Raw genomic sequence first — 20,497 nt, forward strand, 5'->3', positions numbered from 1 at the left:
AAAACAAACAAACTTTTACTGCTCTTTGCCGGCCTACTGTTTGAAGTCCGTGAAGCAGAAAATGGTTAAATTCTCAGTGCAATCGACCTACAGCAGAGAAGCAAGTTCAGTGCGCCCGAGCTGGCTCAGGTTTGCGCCTATTCAGAACAGAATTCTAAGTGCATCCTTTCCCTTTCTACTGGCAGTCCTGATTCATTATCACGGAGTTAAAAAATTTTTCTTTACAGAGCTTCTGCCTTGGCGTTTCCCTCAAACCCTCCTCCTAAGTAATGAAAAGAGAGAAAAACAACAACAACAACAACAAAATGTTTCTGAAATGGCAATAGACCTCACTACAAATTATTCATGAAGACAGTTCTCGATTCAACAGGAAAATAATTGCCTTTTCAAATATTAATGGCGTTTCATTTCCTTGAGTCGCGGAAGCGGCAATCAGGAGCCGCTTTCTTGGGAGTTGAGATTTTCTCGGATCTGATTGCCGGGCCCGGCTTCCGAAGCAGCGGCTCCGAGCCCACTCTGAAAGCTTTCTCTTCGCGGTGGTCACAGCGATCTCGGAACAATGGTGCTGCCGCGAGGGAGACTCGGGCCGGCTGCCCGGCGCCCTTCCCCGGACCCCTGGGCGGGTGGCTCGCCCCACTTTCCCAGGCTGACGGTAGAGGGAGGCAGGGCTGGGATCCAAGGCAGAGGAGAAGAGACAGCGCCGGGGCTGATGCTCGGACAGCCCGGCCCAGCCACAAGTGCGAGAAAATGGCGCGAGCCGAACCGCCCCGCCGCTGCCCAACTTCGTCCGGCGGGCCTGGGCCGGGCCGGGGAAGGAGGCCTCTCTCGGCGGCTGAGCCTCTGGGAGGAGACTGCCGGCCTTTCAGGACTCAGCCTCAGGCCCAGGCTGCTCGGGGCGGGCTGCAGGACCCCGGCCCAACCCTGCTTCCCCACATCCATCCACCCACCCACCCAGGGCGCAGCGCCCAGATCTGGTGGGAGGGAGAGGGCGGGAGGCTGCGTGTTGGGTGTAGGGGCGGGGTAGGATGGGGTGTGCAGAGTTAGGCGAGGAGTCCGGGGCTCCTCCTGCTGCTGGGGAGAGGCCGGGAGGACGCCCGGGCGCGGCCTCACCTGGCCTCCCCTGGGCCTGCGAACTACCAGCCTGTCCGTATCACCTTCAGTGCCCTGCTTTTTTCGCCTCAGTACCTCGTCTGGGACGAAATCATTGTTTCTGTTTTACGTGAATGTTCAACAAGGCGCTCACAAGATGGGTTGGGGAGGGAAGCAATATTGGGGGTTGCAATCAACCTCAAATTCTATTTCTCCTCTGTTGTCTTAGCAAATCTTGCTTTCTTTTGCAGGCTCTGAATTACATGGTTCTTGTAAGTGATTTTAGAAAGAAAAGACGGAAGGAAGGGAGGAAGAAAAGTTTTAGTTTTGCAGATGCTAACAGGGAGCAGAAGGGAGAAAAAGAGAGGCATATCGGGACACTGGTTTATTCTGCATCGTTCTCCTACTTTTTTTTTTTTTTAATAAAATTATACAAGTGTGCCGAGAAACGGCAGATGCCAGCACTGTCCAGTGTTTGCACTGAACTAACAATACTCCTGCAGTGTGAACTCACAGCGGCCGCGAGGTGAGGGAGCCCTGGGCTTCTAACCCGCTGCCTGGCGGAGGCGAGGGTTGTACGCAAACCTCTGGTTCAGCCTAAGCCTCCACGGGACTCGGGAACAGGGGCTTTGTTTATTCAAACCTGACCCAAAGCACTCATCTCTCCTGGAAGCGGCAGGAGAAGGACCACAAAGGCAAACCGTCCTCCAGCCGTGCATCTCTTCTTCCTTAGCCAGACGCTTGGTAGCCTCTCCCTCAACCCAGGGCTCCCGACAGCCTCTATTTGTTTAAAGCGCCCGGACATTTCTTCCCCTCCTTCCCGCAGCATCTGCAGCTCCAGCAGAAACCTGGGCTTCCGGATTCTTGGGGTCCTTTCCTCCCCCAGACGCTAGCGAATCCAGCGGGCTGTGAGCTCCCAGACTGGGGCTCGGTCCGCGGCCAGTATTTCCACCCTAACGCGCGCTCGCGCCTTCCCGCGGCTCTACAGGGCATCGCACTGCGGAGCCGAGCCCTCCCGGGTCTACCCCGGCTGCCCGCTTGCCCTCCGGTCCACCAAGCCAGGCCTGGCCTGACCGCAGCAGCTGCGCTCATCCTGAAGCCGCCGCGACCAAGGTTGGGATTACTGGAGAGGCCATAGATCTCGCTTGGCCCGGGCAGAACCTGCTGGTTTCTTTGCTCAGACCCGGGAGACCGGACCGTGGGCCGTGGGTGGTCTGTGGAGGCCGCTCGACCTCTCACAGTCAGTTTGGACTGGGAGAGACGGCTGCCCGAGGCACAGTCTCCAGGAGGCCGCTGGAGCAGCGTAATAAAATATTATTGCCTGCGCGCGTATCTGGAGGGATCCGGGACAGTTTAGGCAAGATTTGAAGAATGCTGCTAAATGTTTGCCCTCGGGGGGTAAAGGGGAAGGGGGAGGGGGCTCCATTTCCCGTAAAAATCGCGTCTGAAGTGAATCATTTCTCAGAATACCTTTCCCTGCAACACGAGTCCACATTAGGCACACGCCGTGTGCATCAGCTGCGCATCCTGAAATTATTCCATCGCCTTGGCGTTTGCACAAAACCTACTTTAGGAAACAATGTGGGCCAGGACTGGATGTGTGCGGGGTGGACCACTGGGCGGGGAGCAGGGGGCAAGCAGAGACGCTTGGCTGGAACAGCAACTTTAAATTGAGCAGATGCGAGCTCCTCAGTCAACTCTATTCTCCGGGCAAAGGTGCTTCTGGCTCCGAGTGGAGAAAATTTGGAGGAAAACAACCGGAGTGGATCAGGATGTTCCAAGGAAGGCAACTCGACTAAGATGGAGTCTTTGTCGCTCCTCCTCCTCCCTCCCCTCCTCCCAGGCCCAGGCGGGAGAGGGGGAGGGCTGGAGGCTTGCAGGAGAGAGCTCCCGGGGCGCGCTCTGAGTAGGGGGAAGGGGGTGCCGGGCCTGCTGCGCCGGGGAAAGAGGTTTCTCAATTTTTTGGTGTGGTCCTCTTCCCCAAAATGGAACAGAAACTGGGAAAGGGTAACGATGTTACCCACGCGCACTAATGTCTCTGTGTTGTCTCCACCAGGGGAGAAGCCCTTCAGGTGCGAGTTCGAGGGCTGCGAACGGCGCTTCGCCAACAGCAGCGACCGCAAGAAGCACTCGCACGTGCACACGAGTGACAAGCCCTACACGTGCAAAGTGCGCGGCTGCGACAAGTGCTACACGCACCCCAGCTCGCTGCGCAAGCACATGAAAGTGCACGGGCGCTCGCCGCCTCCGTCCAGCTCTGGCTACGACTCGGCCACGCCGTCTGCCCTCGTGTCGCCCTCGTCGGACTTCGGTCGCGAGCCCCCGGTGGCCTCCTCGGCGGCGGTGGCGGCGCGGGGCGCCGACCTGAGCGAATGGTACGTGTGTCAGGGCGCGGGCCCCGCAGCGGCTGCCCCCGCGGCGCCCCCAAGCCCCGCGCCACCGCCTGGCCCTGCCGCTATCGCCGCCGCCGCCGCCTGTGTTAAGGTTGCTGCTGTGGGTGCTGCTTCCGCGTCCACTGACTGGCAGGTCTAGGCTGGGTTCCTGAGGCTTGAAGAGAGAGTGAGGAAGGAAGCGAGGGAAGAAGGAAGGGAGGAAGGTCACCACTAATAGGGGGTAGAGCTCACCGAATATGCTGATATAATGTACATTGTCTCAAAATATCAATATGGTACCCACATGGATTCTGCAGTCACATCCAGCCCCCTACGCACCCACCCAGATGCCCTCGACTGTGTTGCGTGAAGCCAGGGTTGGGGTAAAGTAAAAGAGGCAGAAGGTAAAAAAAAAAAAAAGAAGAAGAAGAAGAAAGAAAAGAAAACATCTTCGGAGAGTTTCTGCGCAATCTTGGCAACTGCAGGTGGCACAAGTAAGACCACAAAGCCCTGTGTGGTTCACAGAATAGGAAATGTTTTCCTCGAGGCCTGGGCCTCTCTAACTGCGACCCCTACTCCCTTCCCAGCTCCCAGTCGGAGCCTCCTCGGAATTCCTACGCGGGAAGATGGCAGAGGAAACTCATGAGCCATTATCTTCCTTCCTGTTTTCTTCCTCTTTTGCCTCCCTACAATTCCCCTCCCCCTGCTGTTCAAGTCCCAGATCGAAAAATTTCCAGCCACTTCTGTAAAGGACACGATAGGGAAGTGGGGGGTAGGGGTGGGGGAGGGGGAGGTTAAGCACCTTCCCTGCGGATTATATGCCCCTCCTCCATAGACTGGCCCAGGCACTCTGTCTGCGGACTTGTCTGCGGTTGCGGTATGCATTACATACCAGGGGCGAGAAGTCCCAACACAGGAAATACAAAAGAAAGTGTGCTAAAGGGGCTTTGGGATTCAATGCTCTGAGGACTCCACAGACCAGTCACGCTCTTCCCACGTCCCACCTTGGTCCAGGAGCTGCCTGTGGAATCTTGTGGGTGCTTGGGGGTTTGGGATGCAGAGTGGACCAATGACGTCACTAAGCCTAGGCCTCCGTAGCAAAGGGATCCCGCCTAGGCGACAGTGTCTGGGTGAATCGCGGCAATTCTGTGATGGTCTTTGTCAAAAATCACACAATGTTGGTTTTGTTTTAAAAGGGGGGAGGGGCGCATGGGACAAGAGACAAACTGCAAGAATAAATATTTTGAAGGCAAACACCCAATGGGTCTAGATTGAATGTGTATTTGATGTGCTGGGTTCCAAATCCCCTGAAAAAGAACCAAATGTTGGGGCAGGGAAAAGGAAAAGTCTGCAATTGTTGCCAAGGGGGAGGAAAGATCAGGGCCTGGTTCCCAGTCAGTTACCCTCTGAAGGGAAGGATGGTGCTGCCTCAAACTTCTTGCTAAGATTTGGGGGGAGGGGCGGATTAAAAAGACAGGGAAAAGTTTTGGTAGACCCATCCCAGTCCCTTAAGAATTTGGAGCTAAGTAGAAGTGTGATACTCCTACCTATGGGGAGCCCCCAAAGAGCTCAGTTAAAAAGCTGGACACAGCAAACCAGCCCAGATTCTGCCACTCTGTTGGCTTTTCTTACGTTCTTCCTCTTCAGACACTATTGGAAGATTGTCACTCTTGCCCCATCGCCATACACGTCCATCAGATAAATAACGTCCTAACTGGAGAGGGACTGTTTTCATTACCCCTAATAAAAACCAGAATCTTCCTTCCAAATACATCTCTAGTGAATACGCCCTTGTGGAAGGGGCTCTGCAATCCTCTTCCCGCCCTACCCCCACTACAATAGGTCCCAGAGGCCGTTTGGCCGAGGACTGGAGGTCGGCTGCAAACGGTTCTCTCCCATCCAGCAATTCCCGCCCCGCCGCCAAGGTGCAGGGGACATCTGGGGAACTTGCTTCTTCTGAAGATGTTAAAAAATGTCCCAGTCTCCACAGAGGACTCTTTCTTTCTCTTGCTTTTCTAGGCCCCATTTTTCCTTCCACCCCCATGCAAAATAATGAAATAAAATAAAAAATGCGTAGTCGATCACTAATCGCCTTTAATTTTTCATTTGCTTGTTACAGATGTCCACCGCGTTGCTCGCAAGGTAATCTCGCCCGGCGCAGCTGAGCGCCCGCATCTCGCGCCTGCGACATCAAAGGGGCCGCGCACAAAGCAATGTTTCTTCGCCACGGTGCATCTTCATGGTAAGTTAGGATTTCTATGGCAATGGGCAAGTCGCACTGAAATCCTGAAAGGCCGAGCCTGGAGCCCGTCCAGGCTTTTCATTAAGGACATAATATTTACGTCTAACAGGCCTTTTTTCTTGTGTATACAAGTATATATTTTTGTTTGACGCGGACTAAATCATTTTCATTTAATTTCCGGTAAACAAAACCCACGCGAATGGGCACTTGTTCCCGATCATAATAAAAATGGATAATAATGTGAGGGAAGAAAAGGGCCGCTTGAATCGCCGCTCAGCCCCCTTTGTTTCTGCTTTCTGCGGTGATCAGAGGGCGCATTTGGGTTTGATGGCGAGTTTCTAAAGGCGAGGAAATGGTTTGTAAGAGGGGAAAGAAAAGGAGAAAGGTCTAATCAAACTCGGGTTGTTCAAAGAGTCGGGTTTTGGGGTTGAAAGTGTGAGTTTGACGGTGCATCAGCATGCCGCGTTAGGCTCGCCATGGAAATACGCGCGGGGAGCGGCCGCTTCAAAGGCGGCACACTTCACTGCAGACACTCTATTAAGATACATTTGCGCTGACCTTTGCTTTCACGCCATTTAATACTGTCACTGTGCTCTCCAGTATATACTTCCTCCTTAGGACCTGCCTCGCCAGCGTTTAGGGGTTCACCTTGCACTCTGATGCGGGGGAGGGGCGCTTGACACCAGGGACGCTTTCAGGAAAGGGAGGAGCCGGACTCCGTGCACCTTGACTGCGCCCTGAAGAGGCTCCAGGGTCAGGAGTAAATAACTTTAGGGCAAGCTCGGAAGCTCAACAAATGAGCATCCCCAGCTCGGTTTTGTGCCAAGCAGCTCTCCGCCTCTGGGCCAGGTTGGAGGCCTGAATTTAAATGGGACTTGGGGGAAGGAGCAGGAACCGCCCTGGATGAGTCTGGGGAGTTCAGACTGTGCCTTTGGGACATTTCACTCTGGCCCCCAGCACAGCTCATTCGGCCCCTCTGTCCCAGAAGTTTCTCACACACCCCCAAACTTGTTTCTCCCCAGGGTGGAGTGTAGGGAACCCCTCAAGCCTGGCTGGCCTGGGCATAGATTCAAGAGCCCAAGGCCAAGGGGATAGGGAAGATGGAAGGAAAGTTAGAAGTCCATGTTCCCTTAATTGTCTTGTTGTTTATTTTATCCAAGTACCCCAGTGAATAGGGGAAAAATAAACATGGTGGAAAAAAAAAATCAAACAGTGGAGTCTTCTTTAGTGCCAGTCCTTGTGGTTGAATAAAAAGGATGGTCCGCTTTCTATTCAGCTGAGAAATCTTTGAAGTGGGAGTTATTATCTGAGACATTCCTCCTTGTCGTCCTAACAACGCTGATGAAACGTAAAAGGTTCTTTGTCAGCGATTTGTTCTCCTCTCTGTCAAACTCCCTCTGCCCCGTTAGTTTCAAACCGTTTCTAAAGAGATAAAATCTAACTTCTTTAAAAAAAATACATGCACACTACACTAACTGGTAACTTAGGGCTAAGTCCTGCCAAGGGGAAAACAAAAGCATTGCAGAGACATCAGGTCCAGAGCCTGTGGAGGTGTGCAGATGTTGAGGGGGCTCTTTGCCCAGGCTCTGGGACACGAAAGAAAGAATGCAGAGACAGTGCAGGCAGAGGGTAGATACCCTAAGCCCACACTGTGGGTCTGCTTCTCTCTTTGCTGCTCTGCACTCAATCAGTCCAAGTCAGGTCACCTGGGGACCCCTCAAGCTCCCACTATTCTTGTTCCCTATCCTTGGAACCTAAAGCTGCAGCAGAGCAATTGTTCATATTTCCTGCTCCTTCAAAGACAATCTCAGCTAAAAATAGACCCATTGTGTGTTTCTTCCCACTAGCAGCTATCAGCAAGCCCTTTCTGCCATTAATAGAAAGAAGAGGGGCTTGAGGGAGAGAGACATTTTTATAATTTCCTGTTTTCTTCAGCACCTTGGCAATCGGAGTTCAGAAGGTCGTCGACCCCAAAGTGCATGCAAACGTCCCGCTCCCCCATCCACATGTGCAGTCCTTCATTTCATATTGTGCCCAGGAAAAAGAGAGAGAAACTTTCACCCAGTCCAGCTTTCCCCAGACATTTTGATGTGGTTTTAAAGGTGTTTTACAAAAATGAGGATGTTCCAGCCTCGCTACCCCCGTGTGTGCTGACTAAATGATTTGTAAAGAAGTTTCCCCAAGCTGTAACCCATGCTGTTATTATAGTTGCTACAAAATGTCGTCTCTTATATTGATTTTTATTTGTTTACTGAAGGTCCCCACATGTTTGTTTATATTGCTAATTTATGGGAAAATGTAATGATTGTAATGAATGTGAATTATACAGACAGGCAAATGTTTTGTGATCATAATTTACTCACGCAAGAAAGCCTGGCTGAAATCTTAGACTATTTGGTACCCTCTCTACCCACACTGTTAGTGATTTATCATCTGTCCCCTTAGCATCCTTAAATTATGAACTAACTCGAAAGGAAAAAAGTTGTTATGTATTTCACTGAAAGTGATTGTTGAATGAAAATATAGTTGAAACCTGTGGTTTAATCTGCTGTAAATATGTAAAAATGAGTTAAACCCGTGATTCCTTTTCCCTCCAAAGATTTTTGTGTACATGGAGATACATTTCCCTATTTTCTTTGGAAATAAACAATGTGATGTTCCTCTTTCCCTTGAAATTCGAGTGTCCTGTTATTGCTTCGTCCTCTTGGGAGAGATTTGGGGCCCGCCCAGCAGCATCCCCTCCTTTTCCCTGCCATCCCTCACGACTTCCAGATACATCTCCAAAGTCTAGTCATTCAGAGCAGCAAAATACAGAAGGACCTACCAAAGCGGCCCTTTTCTTAAAGAAGACTTCTCTCGTCCCCAGTTTCACCCCAGTAACATTGGCACTCATTAACTGGTTTCCATCGCGGAAGGGGAAAAGATAGGCCGATGCTTTCAGTGTGTTCCTGGCAGGGGCTGTCTTGCAGTTTGTACCGCAACCTCTCACTGCTGCTGCTACTGCTGCTAAGTCACTTCAGTCGTGTCCGACTCTGTGTGACCCCATAGACGGCAGCCCACCAGGCTCTCCTGCCCCTGGGATTCTCCAGGCAAGAACACTGGAGTGGGTTGCCATTTCCTTCTTCAATGCATGAAAGTGAAAAAGTGAAAAAGTGAAAGTGAAGTCGCTCAGTCGTGTCCGACTCTTAGCGACCCCATGGACTGCAGCCTACCAGGCTCCTCCATCCATGGGATTTTCCAGGCAAGAGTACTGGAGTGGGGTGCCATTGCCTTCTCCCAACCTCTCACAAACCACCTCTAACTTTCTAGAGAGATGCCTGGTACCTGGCAGGAATAAAACAAAGAAAAAAAGAGAGGGCAGGCTGCCTCCAAGTCTTCCCTAAGCCCTGATGGGGCTTCCCTGATGGCTCAGACGGTAAAGAATCCTCCTGCAATGCGGGAGAAGTGGGTTCGATCCCTGGGTTGAGAAGATCCCCTGGAGGAGGGCATGGTAACGCAATCGAGTATTCTTGCTTGGGAAATCCCATGAACAAAGGAGCCTGGCGGGGTACAGTCCACGAGGGTCGCAAAGTCGGACACGACCGAGCGGCTAAGCAGCACAGCACAGAACATAAACCCTCGTGAGGGTTCTTCGAGTACAGTTGCCCGCAGGAGTCTTCCCAGAGGACGTCACTCCCCTCTGGGAGTAGCCGGTGCTCAGACCATTCACCTCCCCGAAGATTGTGTGGCTACAGCCCACAGGACTCTTCTCTGATCCCCGATTGGGAGGTTAGGATTCAGTGAGTTTTAGCATCTGATGGAGAAGCTCTTATCCCATCCGGCCACTGGAGAAATTATTTCAGATCTATCAGTACCACCTGAACCACCAGAGCCTTCTTCCTCCCTCCCCTGCGGTCACTGAACCTCTGGTCACCCGCGTGCCTTGCGCCTTCCCTCCTAATTCGCAGGCACAGCAACCGCCGGACCCCTTCCTAACGAAAGAGAAGTTGGGTTTCGAGGGCCTGGCTGGGGCTTGAGATGAACTGAGTGAGTGGGACAACAACGGCTTTTGGCGTCTGGATGCTAGGTTCCCTTCGAGAACACCTTGGGAGAACCAACTCGTTGGGCTAGGGTGGCAGGCCTGCAGAGAAGGTTGCGGAAGGGACCCGGGCGCGCAAAGGTGCCAGGGCGACGCGCGAGTGTGAAAAGACAGTCCCGAGGGGACGGCCCCTGGAACAGCCGCGACACGTCGCAGTCAGTGGGCGACGCGGGGGAAGAGGTTCCTGGACTTTAGTCCTGGGGTGAGCGCCCCCTCCCGTCCTTCTCGCGGAAAGGTCCCCCTCCTCCGGCTCTGGGCCGAGGTAGAGCCTCTCCAGATGTTTGGGTCTCTGCGCCCTGCCTCTGTGGGACAGGGCACTCAGTAAAGCCGGTTCACCGACGGAATCCTTGTTGGGGGAGCAAGTGAGTATGAGAAAGGCCCGGGGCACCCTGGGCCTGGTCCCCTGCCTGGAGTCCTCACGGCCGCCAGAGACCACGGACCCTCCAGCTACGCCTCCCTAATCCCTCCCGGGACCACGCTGTTCCGCGGGATCGCCGGGGGAGTCGTAGCCCAGCCTTCCCTGGGAGCCGAGAGGACATGTGCGGAGGGCAGCTGCCCTTGCCCCCATCTCTCCCACCCCGCCACGCGGGTCTCAGGCGGAAGACCCGAGGTTCGAGAGGGAAGGAGAGGACAAGGGCAAGTGTGCTGGGACACCTGCGTGCCGCTGCCCCTAAGAGTGCTCGGGTTTCCTTGGGAGACAAGTTATTTTTGGCAGAAAAGTTGAATGGTGTGACCTTTGGCAGAGGGGTGGTCACTGGTGCCCGAGTCCCCCTGGCTAGTTCACCCTAGAGAAAATCTTTAGGGAAGTTGCCCACCTCCTTTCCCACACTGGTAGCCTCGAGGGAAGATTGGGGACGCCTTAGCCTCTTCGCTACTTCCAATGCGAGCACCAACTGGAAAGTGTGGGTAAGAGGGGAAGACTGGCTAGGCCTGTCCACCCGTGGCCCTGTGCTTCGGTTTCCTTGTCTGCTGAAAGAGAATTTCCAAGAATTGTCTTCACAAGTTTGCTTGGAGCAGTTAATAGGATAATCCTTGAAACCATTTAGAGCTTAGGTGTCAAGTGCTTGTTGTTAACTTGTTGTTATTAGGACCACTTACAAGACTCCATCTTTCAGACACATCACTTAGCTCCTCCTTGAATCAGGTCTCCAGACCCTCCTAGAAAGCAAGGCACTTGCAAAGGTCTCAAGCTCCAGAGCAGGGTGTGTCTTTCCAGGCAGCACCTAGGCTAGCTGAGGGTCCTGAAACTGCATGAGTGTATGTACTTCTGAGAGTTCTAGATGCTGGTGCAGGGGGCGGAGGGAGGAGAGCCCGGAGGCAGAGATGCCATTTATTTTTAAAAGCTCAAGAAAAATGAGAGGGAATCGAGTTTATTTCTGTGCAAAACTAAGCAGGAGAAACCCGATCGTCTTAATGTCACTCCCATGACTTGTTAAGACACTAACACTGCAGCCGGCCCAGATGTTGATTTATTTTTTTTACCATAATTCTGCGGTTACTTTGAATCCAGATGGTGGCCTTTTCATGGCCCAGGTGTGCAGGGCGGGAATGTGCAAGTGGGGGGTAAAAGTGAGCAACCCAGGACAGAGCAGTTTGGGGCAAAAGTCACACAAAGGCACATTCTTTCCAGGAAGGCATCAGAACCTTTTTAAAAAAATAATCATAGTTGTTTAAAATGCTGAATCCTCATTTAAATGCTGAATCACTTTTCATGCTGAATTCTCATTCTTGTTCTGAGAAAATTAATAACATCTTTGTCATCAAGTGACTGAGAATCCCACAATAACATGTTCTACTTGTCACCAACTTCCTGTCTGGGCATCAGGACAGCATTGCCTTTTTAGCCAAATATCTTCAATGAGGAAAATGCCTGAGAGTTTTCTAGGAACATTACCAAGTCCGGACCCCAAAATCATTTAAGAAAAAGAGAACCTCATTAGACAACAAAGAGAGTTCTTGGCGTTTGCCTCTGAACCTTCCAGTAGTTTTACAAACATCCAAAACAGCTGTGTAAGAAAAGAAACGAGAGAGAGAAAGGAAGAAAAAAATTACTTCAGGATGTAAGTTGATAAAATATAAATAGGACCAGGGAGATGAACTTGAAACCTGTCTTGCATTTTTGGCTTCTTTAGATCCAATTTAGACTCTGTGTGAGCCAACATGCAGGGCAAAAATATTCATCAATTCAAAACAAGTCAAGCAGGCTCTGCATGCTTTTGAACCTCAATAATAAATGGGCAGGCTTGAGAAATGTCTGCAGAGAAAAGAAACCCAAATTGGGTAAATTTCTATAGTTTTGTCTGTGCCACGTGATTGTAGAATAATGGGAAGAAGAAAGGGGGAAACCCCAAACACAATATTATCAGATGACTCATACAGAAAATCAGAAGGATGACCAGTTTTCTCTTGTCTGCAACTGACGACTGGCCCATGAAAGATCAGATTAGCCAGATGAGGATAATGTTCTTTGCCAGAACTGGGGAGAACTGCAGACAGCTCACGGTCCTTGGCTTATGCCACAGCAAGGTCTTGCTCAGGGTTTAATGGAGGCATCTAGCTTTTGTGAACTCAAGGATGTATTCATTAAGCGTTATAAAAAAGTACACCCAGTATCTTAGTGAAAAGTGTTTTGCCTGAAATGTGCATATTCTAAGTCACAAAAACAAGCATATCACCCCAAAAGATTTGCTTATGTCCACTGAGAGAAGGGAGAACAATTGCCTGATGCACATATGCAATTCTCAATCACATTGCAGCCACTTTCACCTGTGAAAATGTGTTTCAAACCTGTGGGTACAAATTTCCTCTACATTTTCTGGCACTGCATTTAGTAAGCAAGAAATCCATAGTCAAATGCTTTGTATCATTCAAAGAACCTGCCAACTTTCTTACACACACACACACAAACTGTTATAGACAAACAGAACTTCCTTTAAATGTGAAATATCATTTCATTGTATAAAGTTAAAAAAAATAAAGGAGCGGTAATCCAACTTCCGGATACTGTTCTGAATTTTTTCACCAGACCCTTTTAAAAGGGGATTAGCAGGGCTTTGGGAGCAAAATCCTTCTGTTTTATTCAATCTCTGATTTTATGTTATAATTACATGTTGTAAAGGCTCTGGAATTAGTATGCAGGCCCCGTCAGGACACGATGCAGGTGCTATTCTAATGGTTCAGCTTTTTAATTAAGAAAAGAGGTAAGAGAATCGAATCATAAAAACACTTTTGTGAGAGCTGAGAACATTGCAGCGACTGCATGAATAAAGCCTTTATACCTTCCTCTGACAGGTCAGCTACCAAGGCGCTGACTTACGACCTTTTCAGGGCCAGACAATAGTTAACAGCTTTCTCACCTTGTCCCCACCAAACCTATTCTTCTAGCACAGATCTTAGAGAAATTGCCTTAAGTCTCTAGCCTTCTAAAAAAGATACTGCAATTAGAATAGATACATATCCATATCTCAGGGCCCAACCACTTATCTCTTGTTCTCCGCATTCCTTTTCATGAGTGGGGCACAAATATAGTAGTATATGAGGGTGGGGAGAGAATCTGCCCTAAAATATCCACACGGGGGAAGCAGGACCAAGGCCAAGGTGGACACCGCCCCCCTCCCCTCCATCTCTGGGAAAATAAAACAAGGAAAGTGCAGGAAAAGCAAGGTAGGGCCTCCAACCAGTTCTGGATGTCTTGGAAGTGGGCTCTCCTTTGAAGAAGCAATTTGGCCTGAACACTGTGGCCTTCCTCAATTCAGTTCAGTTCAGTTCAGTTCAGTCACTTGGCCTGGAGCAGTCCAAATTGGTTGAGTGTCTTAGTCCTTCCTAAGTTCCTTCAGCTCTCTAGTCACTTCCTAAGAATCCTCACCTTGGAGTAAGACTGTTCTTGCCCATGACACCCCTGGCAGTCCCACCAAAGTCACACTGGAGGCCCTTCAGCCTTAAGACACCTCACCATTGGGCCCGAAGCTGTCAATCCCCCCGCGATTCTTCCATCCCAGGTTTTGCCAAAATTGGGGGCCCAGATCTGGACTCCTAGGGACTTCCCCACTCTGTCTTCCACAGGCCCCTGTAAAACTTCTATCCATCGCCTTTTCTTCCAGAACCCAGACAGTATGATTGGGAGACCTGGTCCAAGGCCAGAAACTCAGGCTCTGCCCTTCCTGAGGAGGCCAGGGCGCGCCTGGGCCCAGCTGAGAACAATGCGAGTATTAGGATATCAGCCGCCCTCGCAATGATCACGCGTTCAACGATTTTGTTTTCACGGCTGAGGGGGCTTTTTTCCAATGTAAATCAAGCGCTTTAGTTATTAAGGCCGAACACTAATCTCCAACAACCTTGACATAATGTGGCCGGGCGCGACGGCCCACTTCGCACCTGCAGTCTGAATAGGGCGCCTTGTCAATGGGGGACACGCTTGTTGCCCCGGCTTGCAAAAGAGGGGAGTGAATAAGTCAAGCTTTGTGAATGCCCATGCGCGCTCACCCTCCCGCCTTTGATCACGGAAAATGTCTTCTAATTTGTCCTTTTGCATTGTAACAACGTTTTCAAGGCCCTTTCTATTTTTCCAAACCACATTTTTATAAAGAACATAAATCGCCCCCCGAAAACAAAAGGGGTGCGTCCGGGCCAACTGGCGCCATCACGCTTCAGTGTTTCGCGGTTCTAGAAAGTTTGTTGCGTCTAGAAGCTACCCTCACTGCAAACGATGCGCTGGAAGTTCCCAATCATCTACAGCTCCAGATCCGGGCTTCTGGAAGGACAGTGGTAAGGGGTTACGCGAAGGGAATGTAGAGGGGACTCCCTTTGAGGGAGAGGAGACGCACCGGCCAGCGGCAGGCGATCCCAAGGGCCAAGGAGCTAAGATTCAAACGGTCAGGACCCAGGGGTCAGTTGTGTCCTTTGAGGATGTTATGCCACTTCCTGGCCGCTCCTGAACTCAGCAGGCAATTCCCGGAAGTGGAAATGGGTGATCCACTTTTTCCTACGCAAAACCGATTCGCTCGCTCTCTCCTATCCCTTTTCTCCTATCCCTACTTCCGCAATCGGCAGTGGTCCTGCGTTCCCAACAGACCCTGGGAAGTTGGGGTGTGTCAGGAGAGACTTCCTGCCCGCAGACATTCCCCTAGATCTTCGGTTGTTATCCAGAGCATTTTAGGAAACCTCCTTCCCCATCAAAACCCTACAAGAAAACAGAAAAGTAGTGCTATCTTATCCCGGGCCATGAAGCAATCTCTTTGCTGAATGTGGCTTTTACTCGGGTTTGCAATTCACTAAATCTCTCTCCGGGAATACACAGGCATTAATGACGTTGATGTCTCATTTGATGGGATATTAATTATCAAGTTGCAAATCAATGAGCAATCTCCGCCCCTCCTCCCCCACCTCCACTCCCAACACTGATTTGGATTTCCAAATGTTTTGGGGGACCCTTTGCCAGAAACCCTTTTATCCTAGAGTTTTAACCTCCCCCTCTCCTAGAAGATCAAATAATTTTTCTAAGACAGAGGCAAGCCAAGACTTCTTTTTCCTCTAGTTAGCTATTACTTCAGCGCAGGCTTCGCGGAGTAAGAAAACTAACATCACCCACTAATACAGTTTAAAACACTTTGATGTCTTGCCAAGAAACACACTTCCTTCAAGAGAGAAGTCAACATTTGTTTTTCACATTAAATGGCATTTAGTCGCCAGTGGAAAAAAATAATTCTAAGGACCACTTTTTAATTCGATGGATAACAACCGCAGGGGTCTAAAAGAAAATAACGACGATAGCTATAGACACAAATAACTAAATTACCAAAACGTTAGTATATCTCCCGGCTTCATTAATATGTAACAGACTCCCCAGTTAATCTCCAAAAGCTAGTGTTCCCCCTGTAAAATGGCACTCTGGGACGAATTGTACATGAGATCAATCACTGCTAATGCAGGAAGGTTTACTGCAGGAAAGAAAAAAAGCTATTTACACCTTCAAATAGAAGCTTTTCAGATTTAAGAGTAAGAGCCATACATCACCCAGAATAAATGATTATGAATTGGTAAACGCGCCCTCCAGCGATTAGCTATTCGAAGCTATTTATCATTTCTTGGGTAGAGATGGTGGTGGAGTTCCCTCCCCACCCCGCTTCTTCTCCTTTGCCTTCTTTTTAAAATCATCTGACTGTTTGGAAAGAAAAGCTTGACAAGCCGAGTAGAAGGAAGGGGAAAAAATAACGCCACGGGAAAGTTTGTTTTTGCATATACTTGAAGTCATCAAAACATGGCGGTGCAGATAGAAACGGGGTCAAGGATGGAGCGCTTAACAGGAAACAATGCATCCCTTTCATTGTTTCATTTGTTATTAGAAGAGTGTTTGCCCGTTGCAGTTGACACATCAGCAGGTATTTTTTTCCCTCTGCCCCTTCTCTTTATTGATCCCCTCCCCGATTATATTTCCCTCCTTCATCCAGTCCCTGAATTCAGAGAGTTTATCATCAGTACAATTCATTCTTAGGAACTTTCTGTGTGTATGTGAGCACGCAGGAGCTGCCCGTCTGCTCTGGCTCGGATGTGTGTGGCAATGTGCTTGCTCAAGACCATCACCCGGAGGCCCACCGAGTCACAGTCGTCCAGGGAGACTGTGCTCGCGTCAAGGCATGGGCTTAGGGACTCCTGGGGACCCCGCTTGCTGTTTGCAACACGAAAGCATATGCAGCCCCTAAACATTTCAACAGAGACAAAGGCTGGAACCGAGGACTGACTTAACCCTGGTGAAAACTAACCCACAGCCCACCTCCTTGGCCCTGTCCAGCTCTGGAGCCAAAGAGGGGTACCGAGACCCGACTACGGCCAGGGACTAACAGATTTAGGCCTCAGCCTTGGCTGCACTTGGGATCGCTGGTGGGGGCGACTTCTGGCGTTAAAGTGAGAATTCTCTCCAAAGCCAGGTAGAAGGCGACCCAGGGCGCTGAGAGGGTAGGGTAGGGGGATAATTGCTGGCCTGTCCATCAGTGACGTCAACCTGTGGGATGTTTGGCGGAGGAGCGTCCCGACGTCCTCTTCTTTTCTTGAAGGTGGAAGGAACCTCAGGCACGTGCTCTGTATAGTAGGGGGAGGGGCAGAGCACAAGTTCGTCAGCAGAGAGTTCGCGAGTCCAGGTCACTAGACCGGGGCCTCACTTGCCCACTCCTCTCAAGTACTGTGCCACATTCGGCGACGGTCCACGTGTGGCAACTGGGCAGCACTCTGTGGGCCTCCTTCAAGAACCCTTGTACCTGTGCATCCACCTGAGTGTGTTGAGCCATCCAACAGGGAGGCGTGGTGGAAATTTTGGAGGCCGGTTACATTTCCCAATTGAAAAAGAGGGCTAGGCACAATTCTTATATGCTTTCAGTGCCCCGAATTCGGATTTGAGTTGTGTCAAGGTCTTTTTTTTTTTTTTTTCTTCAAGTTGAAGGTTTAATAGGACTGGGAGGGAAACTGTGGCTGTAAGTCCGTCATGGCAGGTAACACTGCCTAAGGGATCTTCCAAGCAAAACAAGCAAATATGCAACAGGCCTTGCAGAGAGTCTCAAGGTTGCAGAATAAACCCATGGCATTCCCCACACAGGTAGGTAAAGGACCTGTTTCAGGCTTGCTTTTATCATTGACTTTTAAAGCTAAAGCATTTGCAAAACATTTTACCTATAAAGACAAAAGGAAGGCAGATCCCACCTCCCCCGCCAAAGTTGATAAGAATAGTTGGAGGCTGACTCTTAAGTATCTAACTGTGCATTCCAGATTTAAAACATAATATGAAGTTATTATGAAATAAATTGATGTCTTGGAAATGGGAGCAGAAATTAAAATTTCCTGGTTAATTTCAATTTTTATTTCCTGTTCTAGTATGTAAACTTTCCTCCTCCTTTCCCCCATAGAATCTTCTCCCATTCTGATAACTCATGACAGGCTGGTATAGAAAATCTGCTTGAAGGATCAGCTCGGACAGTACTGACCTTCAGGGAATGGATTTGTCTTTAGTTTTCAAAGCTGGCACAGTCCTGTGCTTAGGAAAAGAGAAATGGAGTGAAGGAATGAGCTCAGAAGTTTGAAAGAGGAAACAGACCTTCCTCTTGTTTCTCTCTCCCCCCAAACCTTTAATACTTTGCACTTAACCTTGACTCCAGGAAGGAGAGGGGGGGAAAAAAAAAAAACAACTTGATAATAAACCCTGTGAAATAAGCACATTGTCATCATAAAGGTTTAATTTTTCAACTCCAGCAAAGAATATTATTCATTTACTTTCTATTGTTCTCTAAGCTTTTATTCTTAATTTAAAATTTTAATGCCATTATTTTCTTCTGTACAGCCCATTTTTGAAATAAAGGATATGTTTTCAATAGTGAAAGTCTCTGAAGGTCTATAATATTATTTATCTGAATTTTGTAGCTCTGAGGGCTGTATATGCAATGTAATTGCTTTAACATGTTTTCATAAATTACATTCAGAAATGTGTCATAGTAAATTACCTTTGTAATAAAATGTAAAAAATGCAAATGGCTGTTGTCTTTATTACGTTTTAAACCATTGGTTTATCTGCACTATTTCACTTGTCACTTGCACAATATGTTGGCTAAAGGGGCGGCACAGTTTGATAACAGAGAGCTGGGTCCTGTGTGTAATCTTGCAGGCACGTACAGTTTGGGTCATTTCCTCATCTCCCGCAGAAAAGACATTATCTGGCTCATATTTACATACTTTTCAATATTTGTCAAACAATCATAAATTATAAATTAATGAAATGTTCGACAGTCTTCAGAGATCAGACTAATGAAGACATTTACCTTTTTGGTGATTCTGAGTCTCATCTTTGTAAGTTTAATGACATTTCAATGCTCATGCTTTATTAGGCTTTATTAGATTTGTCTTTCACTCCCGCTGTCATTCAGATGTCTCTGCTGAAACATCACCTGCTTCAGGTAGAACAAATAGACTTCAACCAAGAAACCTCCAAAATGGGGACTCTGTCACCTTAGTTTTAAGTTGGGTCTAAAGACCCAAAATAGGGACTCTGTCACCTTAGTTTTAAGTTGGGTCTAAAGACCACTGGAAATTTTTACCCTTCTTAACTGTTTTAATGAGACTGATGTAACACTTATTCACTAGAAAGCAATAACATGGATACTCAGAAAGATGTAGGGCTGAGATAGACTGTAGTTTCAAAGTGATTTACAGCAGCAATATTAAGAATGAGGGAGATCAACTCTGATCCTGATTTCACAGGAATGGGGGGGGGGGGATGTTTTAAATTTTTCTTTGGATTCAAGATGGATGCATAGTTCCTAAACCATTTCTTGAGTCCAAAGGAAGGGGACTCATTTAGAACTCAGCCTAAATCTTGGCATCATCTCACTCAGCTTTGGTCTTAGGCAAGCAAAGAGCTCCTCTTTTCAAATGTCATCACCCATGGGAGCTGAATTAACCTTGTGTCCTCAGAGGGAACCCTAGGTGTGTGCCTGCTCAGTTCAGGACAGCTTGAAAGGGATGGTGTAAGTGCCATGTGTCTGTGAAGTTGACACATTTCCCTGGAAAACGTTGGCTCTCAATGCTCTCATTATGATTGATGGCCATGAGGCTTTTTAATAAAATTATAGGTGATGAATTTAGTTCAATCCAGAGAGGTCAAACGATCAGCCTTAAGATTCAAATAGTAAATCACAGGAAACAAATGCACATCGTCATCACCATCCCCAACCAGCAGGCCACCAGGATGGAAGTGAGCAGGGGCTTTGGCGCCATCTTACTCCAAACAAAGGGCAAGGAACCGAGGAAGTCAAAATGTCGATGTCTCTGTCATCAGATTGTGTAATTTTATTAGCCCTCTTGCAAATTTTATCAACCCGTGTTATACACACTTCCCCGCTGGGCCACCAGACGCCTTGCTTTTCTTAGGCTTACCCATGAGGACATACATCCTTCAGGACACAGAGGTGTTTGTGGAGCTGAGATGAGGCTCCTGAAAGGAGGGGGAGCTCATAGTCACTCTGAATCATCTTTAAGTAGAAAGAGATTGTGTGTGTGTGTGTGTGTGTGTGTGTGTGTGTGTGTGTGTGTGTGACAGAGAGAGAGAGAGAGAGAGAGAGAGAGCGGGGAATCTGAAAGAGAGTTTAAAGGACGCCGCCGGGCCTTTATAGGGATCCACAGCGTACCCGTCAGCCAACTCGGCTTGGAGCGAAGCGCGAGGCGTTCGCTGGGTGGAGAGCAGGAGGGGGACTCCAATTCTCTCTCGGAGCAGGGACTTAGGAGTTTAGCCTTTGCCCCTTTATAAAATATATATCAGGAATAAAACGGCAGCCCATTAAAGGCCACCATCAGTACCTATAAAAACGTTGGGAGCGGCTTCAAAATATTTCCAAACACTACTTTTTTAATACACAACGGAGAGTTATTAAGCGGCTCTTGGTGAAGCGAGCATGGCTTCCACAATCATCAAAAATTGATATGTACCGCTAGTAAAGTAATTATGCGCCATCCTGAGGATAAGGGAGCAGGCAATTGTTAATCCACTTGCACACCCGTTGACTTGCAGCATCAAGCTGCAAATAGCTTAATTAAGTCATACACGTGGACTATAACCATATTGTTCCGTTGCATTATGCACACTATATCTCAATTTATTGGGACAATTAATGCGAGAGCTCCACTTCGGGTGGGAAAGTCATCCACCCTGCGCCCAAGTTCCTTTCTATGTATACTTGCCCG

The 20,497-nt window shown here is 48.9% G+C and overlaps 1 protein-coding gene across 3 annotated transcripts in view; it reads left to right on the forward strand.

Annotated features, from left to right (window-relative positions):
- Nucleotides 1–8,378, forward strand: part of ZIC4 (Zic family member 4) — a 35,302-nt gene extending 26,924 nt beyond the window's left edge. For all 3 annotated transcript variants that reach the window (XM_061419197.1, XM_061419200.1, XM_061419206.1), the window contains 2 exons: nucleotides 3,146–3,464; nucleotides 5,581–8,378. In XM_061419197.1, the coding sequence (XP_061275181.1) occupies nucleotides 3,146–3,464; nucleotide 5,581 (320 nt within the window). In that variant the 3' untranslated portion in view covers nucleotides 5,582–8,378. The remainder of the gene's footprint in view (nucleotides 1–3,145; nucleotides 3,465–5,580) is intronic.
- Nucleotides 8,379–20,497: the final 12,119 nt, after the last annotated feature.

Source organism: Bos javanicus, chromosome 1, assembly GCF_032452875.1.
Source record: "Bos javanicus breed banteng chromosome 1, ARS-OSU_banteng_1.0, whole genome shotgun sequence".
NCBI lineage: Eukaryota > Metazoa > Chordata > Mammalia > Artiodactyla > Bovidae > Bos > Bos javanicus.